This window comes from Tympanuchus pallidicinctus, unplaced genomic scaffold (genome assembly GCF_026119805.1).
Source record: "Tympanuchus pallidicinctus isolate F22 unplaced genomic scaffold, pur_lepc_1.0 scaffold3, whole genome shotgun sequence".
NCBI classification, from domain to species: domain Eukaryota; kingdom Metazoa; phylum Chordata; class Aves; order Galliformes; family Phasianidae; genus Tympanuchus; species Tympanuchus pallidicinctus.
The window spans coordinates 74,321,930-74,338,625 of NW_026294747.1; the positions used below are offsets into that span (position 1 = coordinate 74,321,930).

Below are 16,696 nucleotides of genomic sequence, written 5' to 3' on the forward strand. Positions count from 1 at the left end.
ATTCTTCATCTTCCTGTAATCTTAGAAACTCTTTGCTGACCTTGCTCCAGTTTATCAGCATCTTTCTTCTAATAAAGGCCCCAGTACAGACTGACCATTTCTTGCAGTGTCTAATTAATGGGAAGAATCACCTCCATTCAGTGGCTATCCCTTTCCTGATTTAGCCCAGGGTAGCACTCCTCACTGCAGTGTCCCTGTGATCACATGCTTAGCTCAGTTGCTTCCTGGTCCTTCAGGTCTGTTTCATCTAATCCGCTCCACAGCCAGTCAGTCCTCATCTGGTACTGGAGTCTGTTGTATGTGCAGAACTTTGCATTTGTCTTCATCAAATTTTCCAAAGATCTGCCAGCCCATTCGTGTAACTTGCTGAGGTCCCTCTGTGTTGCAGCTCTATTCTCAGACAAGTCTAAATCAACCAGTTTGGCATTTGCAAACTCAACAGGGGCTATTCTGTGTCGGCTGACATTTTTCTTAATGAAGCTATGAAGTGGTACATCCTCCAGTAGACGCCCGAGGAGCTCCACTTCCAGTGAGTTACCCAGTATAGTACAGACCAATAGCCCCTACCCTTCAAGCATGGTCATCCCTTTACTTTTCACCTGTCTTGTACACCACCAATTCAGATACAGTATCTCAACTAATATGTAAGGATGCTTTTGGAGACAATGTCTATAACCTTAAAATAAAAAGAGATAATATTTAAATATAGCTCCCATGGTGACTAATCTGAACCTGTTTGTCCATCTGTACTGAAACTCATAAGAATTACGGTAGTGCTCTGCTCTTTTAAGAGATCAATCAATATAGCAGAGTAGAGAAAGACAAAAAAAAAAAAAAAAGGAATAAATACTTGTGGTCGGTCAAGGCAGAATATATACATGGAGAGCAACAAAACCTACTGTGTTAGAACAAGTAAATAAGCAAGTTGAGAGAAAGGTGGATGAGAGGTGGACTTCTGTGTGCCGAGAGCAGATGTAAACACAGCTGCAAAAGACTTAAGATGTCATCCTCAGCTTTCTGTTCCTCCGTAATCTGCCACTGCTGTAATAGCATTTATCATCTAATCAAAATGCATTGCTTCAGTCTCCTAAAAAAAAAGTATATATGCATATATATATACAGGAAGTATATTATCTTAACTGCTTCAAAGGTAGCCATTGGAGCACCAGTGAGTGTAACCATTGCAACCAATTAATAATGTCTCATTAGTTATTGTTTCTTTGCAGTAGAACGTAGGCTGTTGCATCATTAGTAAAGTTTCCTCCATTCTGAAAATAACAGAGCAGAGAAATACGACCTTCTATCAGGGTCTATTTTGTACTGTTGAGTAGCTATGTAGCTATGTTTTTCTGTCAGTCATATCCAAGGGAACATTAAGTTTAGTTTTTAATAAACAGCTTTGTCACTTTCCAGAGCTAAAATTCAGCCACCTACCAGTGTGATCATTGTGAGATTGTGGGCTATATACAAGCAGTAATAACATGGTTGAGTTGATTTTACACTTACATCAACAATATGTGGTGCAAAAGTGTGATAAGTAGACTTTTTATAACAAATTGCATATGTCTGATCTAAAGAATACCTAGAGATTTCATTGGATTTTTGTGGTAATAAATCAAGTGAAGAAAGAGTGCTTTTTTAGTAACAAAAGCAGTTCAGAAATTTATTGCAGACTTCAGTAATTCTAATATTTTTCTCTGGATATTAAGAGCAGCTTAAGTCTGGCCAATTCCATAAAAATGTCTTGGGCAAAATGTGGAAAAAGTAGCAGAGCTAAGCAACACAGGTACAGTAGGAGTGAATGCATTCAACAAGCTTTTGTGTGCCGGTAGCAGCATAGTGAGTATGTGTGTCAAATAAAAGGTGGATACTGTTATCAGGAAACAAAGGGACAGATAACAAATTTATAGCTTTAATTGGGGAGGACACTGAATATCTACTGTGTTATGCTAATGCCTAATGAATAATTTACTGTTGGAAGGCTTTGGGGTTTTTGTTATGTCCTTTTTGTCAGAGAGAGTTTGACAGCTGCAAAGGAGAAATTTCTTTCAGCCTCATTTTAAATTGATCTGCTCTAATTTACAGAATGCAAATTGCACACACAGTAATTTTTAGTGCCCTGTAATGTGATAGAGTATTAGTCTCAGCCACAGCTAGATGTATTAGTTTGTCAAGCTTTCACCCCCTCTGCAAATGTATGCTTATGAAAAAAGCCCTGTATATCCTTGGGGCTAAAATAATGGATAATCTGGAGTGATAATATTACAGATACTTCTGCTGTGCTGTCTCTCAGATATTATGAATGTGATGAGTCTGCTAAAAGTGAAATGATCCAGTACCATGTGACCACTGTTCTTCTGATAACTTACCATTCCTAGGCCACAGAAAATCCTTAAGGTCTTCAAAAATATTGTCTGCATCCAAGCTGTGATACTTTGCGGCCTTACCAAGCTGAGGCAGAATGTTTTGATATGAAACATACTGTTTAGGCAATAGAATTCTCATTTACATGAACAAGGAAAAAATCCTTCTCACAAACGCTTCTACTTCAGTAAAGATGAAGGCCAAACTATATAGTCATGCTATACCACGTGAACCACTTGGACAACAAAGAAGAAGACTTAGAATTGATATCTTCATTAAACCTTTCTGGCTGAACGCTCAGAAATCTACATTGGCTAGCCTTGCCAGTCAGAGAACCAGTGTCAAGTCCCAATCCTGCTTCAGTGCGCAGTCAGTCTAGAAGTACCTTCCCACTGCTAGTTACAGTTTACTGAAAAACAGAAAAATGAGATTCTGTTTTCCTGCTTCACATGGCGTTGTGTCATGGTTGGACATACGTATGCAGTCACTGCATTACGCTGATCCATTTTACTAGAGAAGGAATAGTTGAGCCGTAGAACCTCAATGCACCTTTTCTACAGGGTCTTTGTGGTCTCAGCAGAGGGCACCTGACTCCCAGAGTCTTTTCTGAAAGACCACTTTCAAATGAACCAACTTCTAGGAGATCCCTTTGTGCCTGCTGCTGAAGAATAACTGATGAGGTTAATCATCCTGAGACCTGAACTTATTCTATTAAACAGTTTTTCCAGCTTTCTTGAGGCATATCTGAATAGTATAAAGCTTCATGCACATTGTAGTGATTGGTGGTCTACTTCTGCAGGTGACTGTCAGTAAGAAGAATTAGGTGTTGCAGTTTGTTTGCACAGGATACTACGGTTACTTGGTTGATGTGTCTAAATATGGAACAGCAAGGAAAGTAAATGTTGCTTTAGAAAAATAAGCAAAGTATTACTAAATCTGTCACTGAACCACTTAATATTGCTGCCAGGGGTGAGTTATAGTAAACTAAAATAATGCTACAGCTATGTATCCCACTTGCTTGGCATTCTGCAATGAGAATCTGGATTGTCCTTCTCAATCCTAGTGTTTTATGTTCATCTTTAGGTCAAATCAGATTCAGATTCTAATTATTAAAAACTAGCATCTTTGTAGCATCAACGTGAAAATAAGGACCAGAATAGAAGTATTCTTTACACTGAGGAGATGTAGTGCAAAAAGAAGCACAATGGATGGCATTACTACCAGGAATCAGTCCTCAGTATCCATATGCTGTTGTTAAGAGAGTTCTGTGCTGAAAAAGAGGAATCTACACCTTCCAGTGGTTAAATTTAAAGATGAGTTTAAAATGGTAATCTGGAAGGGGAGACAGCATAGTAATGAGGTTTAGATCTTAAAACAGATCTGATCTAAGTTTCTAAAGCATCCACCACAGTAACTAAAGCCTGGACTATTTATATATAAACAGAGCTGAAAGCATGTTGATTTGACAGTGTATAGTCTAAGGAGATAATATTTATGTAGATATGATGTGAAAAAAATTTTGCTTGAAAGGAATTTAATGACTCTTTTTACTTGAATTCCACTTGTTTCATTCAATGTTAATAGAATCTATTGAGAATTTTAACTACTTTAACTACTTTTGTGGAAAGAAAAAAGATATTTGTTTAAATAGCTGTGCCATTAAAAGAGGAAAAAAATAGAAAGCACAAAAGTAATGTCATTATCTACATGACACATTGCTTTTCTCTGCAGACATGCACCAGTAGAGGCTGCTGTACACCATATTAAATAAACATTTATACTTACTGATAGATTAATTTACTGGCAGGTCAGAGATGGAACTTGAAATGTAGTTGTGTGTTTAACTTATGTAAACATATAAAATTATAAATGCAGAAACTCTAGGACTTTACAGAGCAACCATAGTCTGAGGGTAGTAGGAGACGCTTGCTTTTCATCGTCACGTGTTTCTAACCACACAGGGTGGGTACAGATGAAGGTGCTGAAGCATCAGTCGTTGCTTTTTGATGCCAGACTCTCATTAGTAATTAACCGGTACATCACTATTTCATTAACATGCTTATTACATTTTGTATTTCTCATCTCTAAAATGCCTTTATTAGAAAGAACTGAATGCATGGTTGCATCACTTTTCATACAATAGTAAGAATTTTCCATAATATGCATTATTCTCGTATCATTTGGGATATGATTAAATGATCCTCTTCTACATTTTGCTCTTGACCTGACTCGGTGGAAACAAAGACAGTACTCCATCAGAAACCCATGAACCCTCAGCTGGGCTTCTTCATGCACATATCAGCATGAAATAGGGTACCTGTGGGTAGGAAGTGGTTTAAGAACCATTATCAAATGGCTAAGAGTGGGGAGCACATGAAAAATCAAAATGCTTCCTTAGTAATTTCTAGCACGGCAATAGTCAAGTGGAGGTGGACAGGACGGGTCAGAAAACAACCATGCAGTCTTTGTTTCTTCCTGCCAACCTCCTTCCAAGAATGGTCTCCATTGGCAGCTGCATGAAGAAAGAAACATTTATTTTGGAGCAGTTCAGACAGCAGGCAGCGTACAAGCAGAGTTTAAAGAAAACCAACAACAAAGAAGGAAACAGAAGCACCCCAAATGGGTTGTGACCAAGAGCACCAAGTGCATGGAGAGGAGCTGCCCTTCCTTCTTCTTCCCGCTCATTCCTGACCTGACCCCTCGAAAAGAAGGAGAAGAATGGCCTTCACCTGCTGGCTGGGATGCTCTGCTCCAGAAGTTTGAGATATTCTGGCAAAATAAATAATCATGCCAATTTTGATTAAGGTTAAGGTGCCACGTCTGTGTAGGGCCAAGGATGGGGATATGATGTGTTGAGGGTAGTGGAGAAATTGCTTTGCCTTAGATTAGATGACCTTGAAGGGTCCCTTTCAGCTCAAACGATTCTATGATTGAACTTTTTCCGTGTCTTTTTTCCTCAGTGGTAGAGTCAGGCCAGGCAAACTACTGTCTGTCCCCTCATGTTTGTCAGCATTGTATATCTTAGGAGAGGCTATAACCATAGACATTTCTAAATGGTTAGAAGATAGTTTGTGTTATAGCTGTGTGCCTTTTGGACTTACCTCAGAGAGCACTTGTGCCTGAAGATGAGAGGCCTGGCTGCTGGGAAACAGCACTGTTTCTTTTTTTTAGGACCAGTGGGGGTTGGACTGAATGAGCTCAAGCGAAAATTGCTGATCAGTGACACCCAGCATTACGGCGTAACAGTGCCACGTAAGTAGAAACACTCTTCTGTTCTCTTGATGCTACACTTGGTTCCTTTTATTATTGCATTAACTGAAGGCACTTTTAAATTTGAGTCTCTAAATGCATGCTTGGCATCCAGATTACTCTTCTAATTTTTGAAAGTGCTGCTGCAGTAGTATTTTAAGTAGCATTGATTAAATTGATAGGATGTTTTGGCTCAGAGGCACTGCAGTAGATTTTTACTACAGGTTTAGCGTGATTGATGTCAGCGGTGTTTGGTAAATGAAACTCAGCTAAAGAACACGCTGGATTTAGCTGCAAAGCAGTGAAAAGTACTCTGTTAGCAATGCTTGCTTTCAGCAAAATGCCCTTTTACATTAAGGCTGAAAAATAAAGATGGATGATAAACAGTTTTGAACCTCGATGAATAAATGATTTTAATCCTTCGATTAGCTTTAGAAAAGTTATCTGGGGATTTTTCTCCCCTCTTTCCCCTGTCTGACCGTGTCGTGTAATTTGAACGATGATGAATAACATTGTTCTGAACTAAATTCTACAGTATTTTATTGGGTTTTCTTTCATGTGGAGGGCTTGATAGTGTTAGCTGCTCTGCCATTTCTTTGTCTGTTTGTACTTGTAATTTTGCCTCCTATACGGATCCTTCAAATTAAGGGTCCAGCACTGAATTCAGGAATTCATGTTTTTCTTTGCAAGTACAGGTATTCTATAAAAATACATATGAATGAATTTTCTAGGTAGAAAAATGAATACATTTGTTTTCAGCAAGTCATTTCATTTGCAAATATTTTCCTCAGCTGGGTATTGAAAACTGCAACAAAAAAGCCAGATGTTCCCAAATATTTAACACACTGCATATGCAGTCATTTGCCCAGAAGCATTTCTCTAAAAATTGCCAGGATTCATCAAGCTGCCTTTTCTTTTTTCTCTTCCAAATTTGAGGTTATAATTTAAAACAAACAAGTAAAGAAATCCTTCTCCCTGAAATTCAATAAGTCAGGATTGTGTGGAGAAATGGCATTCTTGGAAATATTTCTCTTTGTGTCAACCTAAGAAAAGTGAGCCATCAAATGGCATTCCAGGCTGTGCTTCTGCAAGCAGGTTGTGTGTGTTCACTTACAATGAAGAATATGTGATGCTGTAATATGCATCTTGTATTAAATATGATTTTTAAGTGTGCTCATTACCCGTAAGTGGCAATCCCACAAGTTTGTAAGCAGAACCTTTATGCCTAGAGCTTGAAGGCAAGTAAAGATAAAGCAAGACCGCTGGAAGAAAAAGGAATCACCAGGAAACGGAAAGAACTAAATCATAAAATTCACGCCCCGTTTCTTTACTGTCATACTCCACATACCATAGCTGCAGTTGTTGCTAATGAATGTAACATTTTATAAATCAGGTTGGTGAACTTTGTTTCCCTTTATGGTCTTGTATGCTAATAAGTTTAACGAGTGGCGAAGTTGGGGTAATTGTTATGAACTGCTGCTCATTTTATTATTCAGCTTCCTCATTTTATTGGATTTTTCCACCACTTAATAAAAATGATAATCTGACACTTGTCCAGTAGTTTTTTTCCCTGTGTGTGCTTTTAAACTCAATCCCGTCACGTGCTGAGTGCCACCTCGTGTCAGTCAGGAGCGAGGAACCGCTGTGCTGAGTATTGCACAAGGGCTGTGGGCTTCTGAATGTTTCCTGAACTGGTTTGCATTATATTGTTTTGTGCATCCTTTCTTTTTTTTTCTTTTTCTTTTAATGAAACTGCAGACACCACCCGAGCAAGAAGAAGCCAAGAAAGCGATGGTGTTGAATACATTTTCATTTCCAAGCACTTGTTTGAGACAGACGTACAGAATAACAAGTATGTTGAAGAGGCTTTAACTAGAACCACAGTTAAAACAATGGCTGTGTTATAAAATGGGGCTGGTTGTAATTTTAGATAGTAATTCAAAGTGAATGTAAGCCGTAGTGATTTGAAGATGTTGGATTTACATTTTGATACATAAGCAGTTCAAAGAAGCTGAAGAAACAAAAAAAAAAAGCAGCAGAATATACAGACAGAAATGCTTCTGTGCTTCCAAGTAGTTTCAGCACTTCAGCTCATCAATAAGACCCTGAAATTGTAGGTGTTGAGGTGGGGGAGCTCTCTTTCACGGGGCATTATCCTTGATGGCAGTGAAGCCTTGCAGCACTGGGAGATGGGGGCCTGGAAGTGTGCTCGAAAGGGCTGCAAACGTGCTTGAATCAATGTTTGTGTAGTTCTGCACTCTTTCAGGACAGGCGCTTCCTGTGCTTTTGAACGTGGAGACCTACAGAGAAGCCCCTGTCTGTAAACACTCCAGAAATTAAACTCAAATGAAGACAATGGTAGCATCGTGCTCTCTAGCAGCCTGTAAAATATTGCAGCTTGAAATTCTGTCCCAGTGTTTCAGGGGGCAAAAGTGTATTAGACACAAAGCTGTGGGTTTTATGGAAACTTCAAACTGTGCTTTGCTTTTTTGGCAAATTGTACTTGTGCTTTTATAGCACATAAGCAGCCGCCTTGGTTCCATTAGCACTGTCGTAGCTCCTCCTCCTCTTCGAGATGGAATTTGGATATTCTGCAGTGTGCAATGAAATTTCAGTAGTTTCTATTGTTTAGCTTATCCACTGTTTTATTGCATTGCATTAGTTCAGAAAAAGAGGTGATGGAAAACATTAGTGGGCTGTTGGACTACAGTGCTTTTTTCTCTTTAACTGTAATACAAGCAGGTGTTACTGATTTGAACGTGGTAAAATAGAAGATTTCTTAAAATTGACATGTTGAAGTACTTGACAGCATTTCCTTTATAAAACATGGTAAAACTCGCATGTAAAGTAACATATATTTGCTCCTGAATCAGATCTTATAAACCAAAACGATAAGTTTTTGCTGGAGAAAATGGAAATGATTCTAATGTTTTCACCCTCTGCCATAGGTTTATCGAGTACGGCGAGTATAAGAACAACTACTATGGCACAAGCTTAGACTCTGTTCGGTCAGTCCTCGCTAAAAACAAAGTCTGTCTGTTGGATGTGCAGCCTCATGTAAGTAAGCATATCTTTTGGAATCCTGTAGTTCTCCATGTTACGTAGGATTCCAGAAACTTAACTGTTCTAAAAAATATATTTTATTCCATCCTGAATTACTATCAAGTGAGCTTGATAGGTGACTTTATCACATCAAGACTTGCTGGAAGGAGAAGAAGGAAACTCCAATACATATTGCTAGTATTCTGTTCAGGAATTACTGTATTGAAAGCCCACAGCATAATACCAAAGACATTATAAAATGCTTCCAAATTTTCATTCATCTTTTTGCTGTTTTGTGTTAAGAGGTTCTCTCTGAAACTTAAATTTCAGAATGGCTTTAAGCTGCCACGCAGCCCAGCTACTGTCCTGCGTTTAGTGGGTCTGTTCATGCAAAGAGTTTCCACGTAAGGCAGACACAAGTTAAGGAACATGCTTGGTGTATTGTTGGCCAGATAATTGTTAGATAGTTGTTCCTGTCTAAGCCATTTGTTATTCCCCTGACTGTGTCTTTCAACCCAACTCAACAGCTCCTCTGGGAATTTTTATTCTCCCAATAACTGCAGTGCTTCCAAGAGCTGGACCAGTTTGTTTATATGGAGCCAAAGTATTTCTTCTCCAAGGGTGGCCAGCCTGTGGCTTCTGAACCCCAGCAGTTTGTGAGCAGTTCCCAGTGCATTTTTGGATGTGGGGCTTTGCTTAAAGCAGCAGCAAGTGGGCTGTGCCAGCACAGGAGCAGCTGGGGAAGCCAAGCTCACACCAGGAAAGCTGGGCTGGGGCTTCTGGGGCTCAGTGAGAGCACTGTGTGTCCAGTGCAGCCCAGTTTTTCAGTGAACCACTAAATTCTCCAGAGGACCTGGTCTTGTGAGCCCTTCTGGGGTCATGTTCTCTATCACGTTGTTTTCTTGTGGACCCTGGCAATGCAAAGATGACAGAAAGCTGGCTGGCCATCCCTGCTCCACACTGTGCTGCAATCAGAGTTGTAGACCTCTAATTTCATTGGTAGGATCACTTCATTCTCTCAGGAACAGTAACAACAGGGAGTTGTTTAGTGAGTACACAGCACTGAAGAGAAGAAACAGCTGACCTCCTGTGATTGTGGCACAGGCTCTTGCACACACTGCTTTTCAGAAGATGTTACTGCTAAAATGTGTAGAACTTTTCCACTCCTGCAGAACTCCCTGCCCTGCCTTCCATCCTCCTACTGACTTTGGGCACTACTTTACATTTGTGGAAACAAAGAGTAATCTTACCCTTCACATGGAAACTCTCCTTGTAGGAATCAGTGCTGATCGACACAATGGGATGGCAGTAACTGAAAGACAGACTTCTAGAAGTGCTTTGTGGGTTCAGTCTGGTTAGCAGAGGGTTTCTTTTACTGTGGTAAATTGCATTGTGAAAAATAAGCTAATGAAAATTTTTCCTCTTATCAGACAGTGAAACACTTACGGACATACGAGTTTAAGCCCTTTGTTATATTTATAAAGCCTCCACCACTTGACCGCTTGAGAGAGACTAGAAAAAATGCCAAGATTATTTCAAGTAAAGATGATAGGGGAACTGCAAAGCCCTTTACAGTAAGTATATTTAAGAGTTCATATTGTTTTACCTTGGAAATAAAGATTATTGCTGGGTCTCTATTCATAGTACTTGTCAGGGCTTAGACAACCTACACATTATTTCCCAATTTCTGTCACCCTAAACTTGCTGTGATGTTCTCATTCTTTGCTGTGCTTGTAGATATTCACATGTCCATGGTCCTCAATATGAGTTTATGTAATTGAAGAATGCTGAGGATTTCCTTTAAAAAAAACATTTGCATTTAGATGTTTCTATTTATGCACATGAATTTCCTTGTATCATTTCTAATTTTGAATCTTATATTTAGAGGAAACCTGAAACATCAAGCGTCAGTTGAGACAGTAAATGCTGCCTTAATAAAAAGACCGTATTTGTGGATAAGATACACAACTAAAAAATGTTACAGGGAAATGAATATTCTAAGAAAGAAGGTGAAATATCTAAGGAAGCAAAAGGCACAAGTGCTGCATCTTGTCGATAATCAGGGAAAAAATATTAGTCATTACCCATTAGTAGCTTATTTACTTCCTGGAAGTACAATGAAAAAATATTTTAATTGAAGCTAAATGAAACCCAACCATGGTTACACTTTGTTATCTACATGTACTGTATGTATGATTTTCCTGTACTCAGATATAAGTTGTTATTTAGGATTTGCTAGATTGTGTTTTTAAGCTGAGTCATGAACAGAGTCATGGGGATGGATGACTTAGAGCAGATCTAGATACATATTGCCTCTTTATTTTTGTGACTGTGTCTTTATAGGATATGTTTTTGACATAGTTTGGAAATAATGTATTATAACAATATTTTCTGTCATATATAAAATGTAAGAGGGGTTCATTCTTAAGAGCAATCTTCAGGACATTGTTTAGTTAGGAACGTTTTACTCATAGTTGTGTCATCAATTAAATTCCTAAGATTTGTTCCCTCCCCAAACATGAATAGAAATGCACCCAACCAGGCCCAAACAAGACTAACAAGGCACAGGAAGACAGCTCCTGCCAAGCTTTTAAAAGAAAAAGGCTGCCTTGTAATATATCATGTGCTAATAGCAAGCTGAGACTTAAGTAATGAAACTTTAAAAGCATCATCGAAATAAACAGCTAGAAATGTTTTCCACTAGTGCTGCTAACAGAAGATGGCTCTGAAATTGCCATGCAGTGACAAGTGTGTTATTGCAAGAGGAAAGATTAAAGAATTGTCCGTCTCCATTGGGCAAACTCTGCTTATAAGAGTGTTCCCTGAGATTATCAGGAAGGGTAGTTTCTGCATTTTTTTTTTTTTTTTTAATAAAAAGCCCCGTTTCCACTTCCAAAAGCAGGTAGTTTTCACCACATTCACCACAGAATTAGGTGACTTGTTTCTGTGGACTGACTGTTCCCTGCACTGATCTCATTAGGAAGAAGATTTTCAAGAGATGATTAAGTCTGCCCAGGTGATGGAGAGCCAGTACGGCCACCTCTTCGATAAGGTGATCATCAATGATGACCTCGCAACAGCCTACAGTGAGCTTAAGGCAACCTTTGACAGACTGGAGACTGAGACCTTCTGGGTTCCCGTCAGCTGGTTGCACTCGTAGCGTTTCGCGTTCACAAGGCAGCCAATGCATCCTGATCCAGACGTGTGCGTGGTTAGGCAATACTTAAGGGGCATTTTCTTGGGAGAAGGGCTTTCTAACTCTACCTGAGCAGCAAGTGCACTCTTCACATACTTGGCACTGGTCTTGTTTTCCTGTGTCTTCATCCTCCTGTTCACAATTTTGGGACAGTCATGTGGAACCGAAGTCTTACTAAGATCAGTAAAGCGAGCAAATACTCGTGTAACAAAACTGCCAAATGTCTCTCTCTCACTCGTATGTCCATTTACAAGGTAAGCTTTTTTAATGGAGAGTCTGCAGAAGATAGTAATTAATACTGGAGATCAGCACTTTGGTGGTTGTAAGTCTAACTGCTCTCATAAAAAGCACATCAGCACTTGGAAGTTATTATCCCTTAAGTGCTCGAGAGAACTGAAATAGGCGAAAGTGACCAACATTTTTATGGGGAGGACTTCCTATGCGCAGCAAGATAAGTGTTTTTACTTTTATAGACGTGAGTCTTGTCTTACATGTACAGAATGATTGCAGTATTCCTTTGCACTTACGTAGTCATGAAAAGAAAGATGTATTCAGTGGCTCAGTTGTGAAAATCCCTGCTGTGAGCATGCACAGATTGAAGGTATTTTCATGCATGCTTTGTGGCACAACGAATAGAACTCATGGGAATATTTATTTAAATAGGGTTACTATGTATATAACTTCAAAGTCTTTAGGATTAATCTTCTGTAAAATAGGTGACGAAGCAGTATGAATAGCAACCAAGTAAAGAGTACTTTTTTTTTCCTTTAAATTGATATCAAGAACTTTTAGCAAACCTTGGAACAGCTTTCCCTTCAGAATTTTTCAGACAATTGGTGAGGATGCTGTGGAGACCTGGAAGCAGCTGCAATAAGTCAGTTCTTTCCATTGTTTGCTATGTAGCGGTACTTGTTTTGATAGTGTAACACACGTCTTATCTCCATCCAGAAACAAATTAGTGCTGTAGTCCTCATTACAAAAAAATCTCCATCAGTGGTCCGATACAGATGGAAACCTCATCTTGAATTTGATGTGGCAGTGTAAGCATATGTATCATAGATGATGTATTTTAATATAGATAATTTGGTATTTTTCTTTACTGCTGATATGCAGGAAATGAGTACATCTGTAAAGACCAAGGAACACCTGTGTGTTGTGTTGTGAATGTGTCTGTAAGTAAAGAACGTATAGGAGCTTGTAAATTCAGGTCATCACATCTGTGGCATTCAAACAGGAAGCAGTTATTTCATGTTAATCTGTAAAGAGAATATAGATGTCTTGTTTCAGGGAAAAAGAATTTAGTGAAACTTTATATATTTATGGAAGGTTGGAAAGGGATGTTAAGTTTTTAAAATTCTTGTCAATGTGTTCATTTATTAAACAGATTACAAAGACTGTAATTCAAAACACTGTCTCTGTAAATTGAGCTCAACATTCCATGTAAACTTTTTATTTCAGTTCATGTGCTGATAAAGCCATCAGATGCTGCAGTTTAATTCTAAATGCGTATTTAATTTGCGGGTCACTGCACGTAGCGTAGAGTTGTGTAAAACAAATGAAATGCAAGCAACAGCAGCAAAATCCCTCCGAGTCTGGAAATGTTTATGTGGGAGTCACAGATGTACAGAATCTCAGTATGGTAAACGCTCTGTTTGAAGCACTGTAATGTAACTTTTGTCAAACTTCACCATTTTTCAGGAGGAAAATTTTTTGTAACATAAATTGAGATTTGTTGATTAAGTTAATTGCATGCGGGTTATGTGGGTTGAGAAGATGTTTTCTATTATTTTTAATTACTGAAAATCACACTGTTTTTCTGGGTATCTGGAATTGGGTGCCTGCTTGCCTTTGCCTGCAAAGAACCGAGCGCCCTCACCACTTCTTCCAACCAACAGCTTGGAGAGGGGGCTCTGCATCCCTTGATATCTGGCCACTTCCCGCCTTAATGAGCAACTCAGTGCTGCTTCTGACCTGCAGTGTATCAGAACTTCAGTGTAGAATAGCACTCCCATAAGGGACCTGCTTTTCTCTTTGAGAAAGTGGTGCTGGAATATTCTGCAAAGTCTCTGTCCAGAGCAGTCCTGCATGCTGTCTGTCTTGTCCTTTTGAAAAAGATTGCAGTTCCCATTCCTGGGTCGGTGCAGTCTCAGAGGACATTCTGCAGCACGCTGTGCTGGGCAGCCATGGGCAGCGCTGTGCTCTGCTGCCTTCATGAAGACGCTGCTGCTGGTCCCTGGTGCAGCCCTGCAGGCGCTTTGGAGGCAGAGAGGCGGATGGCTGCCTGCCCTGTCTGTGGGCTGGGAGCCGAGTCCTGAGTTGTAACACCTGCAAGGGAAGGGAATCACAAAAACATAAACCCTGCAGAGCAAAATGTGCACACAGTGAGAGGTGGTGTTAGCTAAATCACTAGATTGCTCTTGAAAATCAATGTTATTGCAGTGGTTGCTTCCAAAAATTAAAAAAAAAAATAGAAGCCTCTGGGCTCTGCAAGGCAGGCAGGGATGATGTAAGTTCAAGGCAGAAAGATGTCTCAGCCCACCAGTTCTGACAGCACGGAACCTGCTCTGAACTCACGTGCCAAATTGTTCTGAGGTTCCGTGGGGAGGGCTGTGTGCTTCTTCTGACTCTGAACATTTGAGAACGAAGACGACTCAAGGTGGTTTCAATATTCCAGATATTCAAGTTGTGCTGTGTGGGCTTTTAGGAACTGTGTGTTTTGACAGATGTTTTTGTTGTGTTCTAGCTGTTTGCCATAGTCAAAAAAAAAAGGGGTAGTATTTTTTCATATTGTACCAAGCTCTGTACTTGAATTTGCCATCAGGTCAGTGGTTGATGTCTTACCTGCACTCTTACCTTCTTTATGCAAAACAATAAATTATTGATATATCACAGCAGGTGTTTTCTTCTCCATTGTAATTTGCACCATAAAGCGTAGGGACTTAAAAATGTGCTGACTGTAAAAGGAAAACTGCCTAAGATTTCTATTACTGACTGTCACCCCCCAATTATCTTTAAATGGGAGTATAAAGCAACCTAGATCAAAGACTGAAATGCTTAATTTTTCATTTCTGTTGGTGAATTCTCCTGCAAGATCCTTTCCTGCACATGCCCGCTAACCTGTTTGCTCTCCAAAGCGGGCGCCACGCAGGAGGTCAGGCAGACACTGCTGTGCTTGCAAAGTGCATGGAGTGACGGCCGAGCTGTCGGCCGCGTGCGCTCCTGCTGTGCTCACAGGTCATGGGGGAGGCTGTGCTCATTCCTACCACTTGTGGAAGGTAATACTTTAACGAAGTTGCTTTTTGTACTGCCTTACATCTTTTCCGGGAATAAAAGCCCAACACATGCTAGGATTAGAGAGAACACTTTTAGCCCCTTCTGTTTTGTTTCAGTACAGTATTCTGCATTTCCCACGTGTATTTAAGTTCAGGTTTCTCCTGTGCATGCAGAATTCTTTCCTCAGTAAAGCTAGTATTGATTTTTTATGCATTGATTTGAAGGATGTATCGTTTCTTCAGAGATTTACAATTAAAACTATAATCTGAGTGCATTTTTGCTACTGTGGTTTCTACAATCATTCCCCACAGGAGTAAGAGTATTCTGTGTATCAGTGTGTAGAATAACTTGTACTGGCAATTTACCCAAGATGCTCTCAAGATCATTAAGTATTTATCATGTATTACCATGATCAATGTGTGACAACAAGCATTCAACAGAAAAATGTCTGAAAGCAAAGTTAAAGGAGCACAGCATGCATTGGTTGTTTGAGAGTTCTAGCACATGCTAACGGCTGAAGGTTTCAGCAGAAGCATACACAGAAACATTTGGAAACAGTTAAAGTCTGGTTTAAATTTTGTCTTATTTTAAATGACAGTACAAATGAGAGCATTTGGAACTCTAGGCAGCTGGGTGCTTTTTCCCTCTTGGTGTCTTTGTCTGAAATACAAGTTGGATATTTGGAAGACTGCATGGAATGAGTTTGCGTCTTGATAATAAAATACTGTACCATTTGGTGTAGCTGACATCCAACACTTTAACAAAGAGGGTGAACCATGAATATCAGCACTTTGTTTGGCATCTGTATTAGTGGGACACATATGTCTGTTTAAACAAACACTTAAAGATTTGTTGGCACAAAGCTGCCAGCTACACATTTCAATACAAGAGTAAATATCTTCAGAGTTCTCAAGAGGGTTTCAACAGCATAAAAATATTTGAAAACTTCTTGATAAGAAATAAAATTAAGCTATAATTTCTTTTATAACTATTCTTTTAGGAGTTGTACTGATGTTCAGGAGTTGACTGTGTTAAAGAAACAGAAGGCCTGCTACAGTTTTCCTCCAGTGAACATAGATTTGTGGTTTAACAAAGATGTCACGAGTGTCTGATAGGATCAGATTCAGACTTCAGGAAGCAGAGTTTGAGGGATTCACTGCATGTTTTAAAGGCAGCAGGTCTGTGGTATGGTAGAGAGAGGGTCTAGGAATGTTACAGATGAGGGCACCATGCTGGGAACCATCTCTGTTTTGTCAGTCACTGGACTGGAGGAGTTTAGCAAGCAGGCTGCTAATGCTCTGTGGTTTCTATTCCCTCTTTGGTAAATATAAACAAGTGCCAGTAGATCTTTACTGGTAAGCAAAGCCAAAATTAGTTTGGAGGAGTTGAAGTGTAGTACCCAGAAGGAGTGCTATTGGTCGGTGAAGCACTTGCTGTTTTCTTCTCATTTTGTTAACTTTTACAGGAAGAGTACAAAGAGCACAGCTTTAACAGAAACTCACCAAACTGTGCTTAACTGTAGCAATGGCATTCTGTTTTTCCTCATGGCCTTGTACAGACTCAGTTGAATAA

General features: G+C 39.5%; 1 protein-coding gene across 6 annotated transcripts in view; it reads left to right on the plus strand.

Annotated features, from left to right (window-relative positions):
* Window positions 1-14,742, plus strand: part of MPP7 (MAGUK p55 scaffold protein 7) — a 144,285-nt gene extending 129,543 nt beyond the window's left edge. For all 6 annotated transcript variants that reach the window (XM_052693095.1, XM_052693101.1, XM_052693097.1 and 3 more), the window contains 5 exons: window positions 5,536-5,616; window positions 7,372-7,465; window positions 8,562-8,670; window positions 10,086-10,229; window positions 11,636-14,742. In XM_052693095.1, the coding sequence (XP_052549055.1) occupies window positions 5,536-5,616; window positions 7,372-7,465; window positions 8,562-8,670; window positions 10,086-10,229; window positions 11,636-11,815 (608 nt within the window). In that variant the 3' untranslated portion in view covers window positions 11,816-14,742. The remainder of the gene's footprint in view (window positions 1-5,535; window positions 5,617-7,371; window positions 7,466-8,561; window positions 8,671-10,085; window positions 10,230-11,635) is intronic.
* The last annotated feature ends 1,954 nt before the right edge of the window (window positions 14,743-16,696 follow it).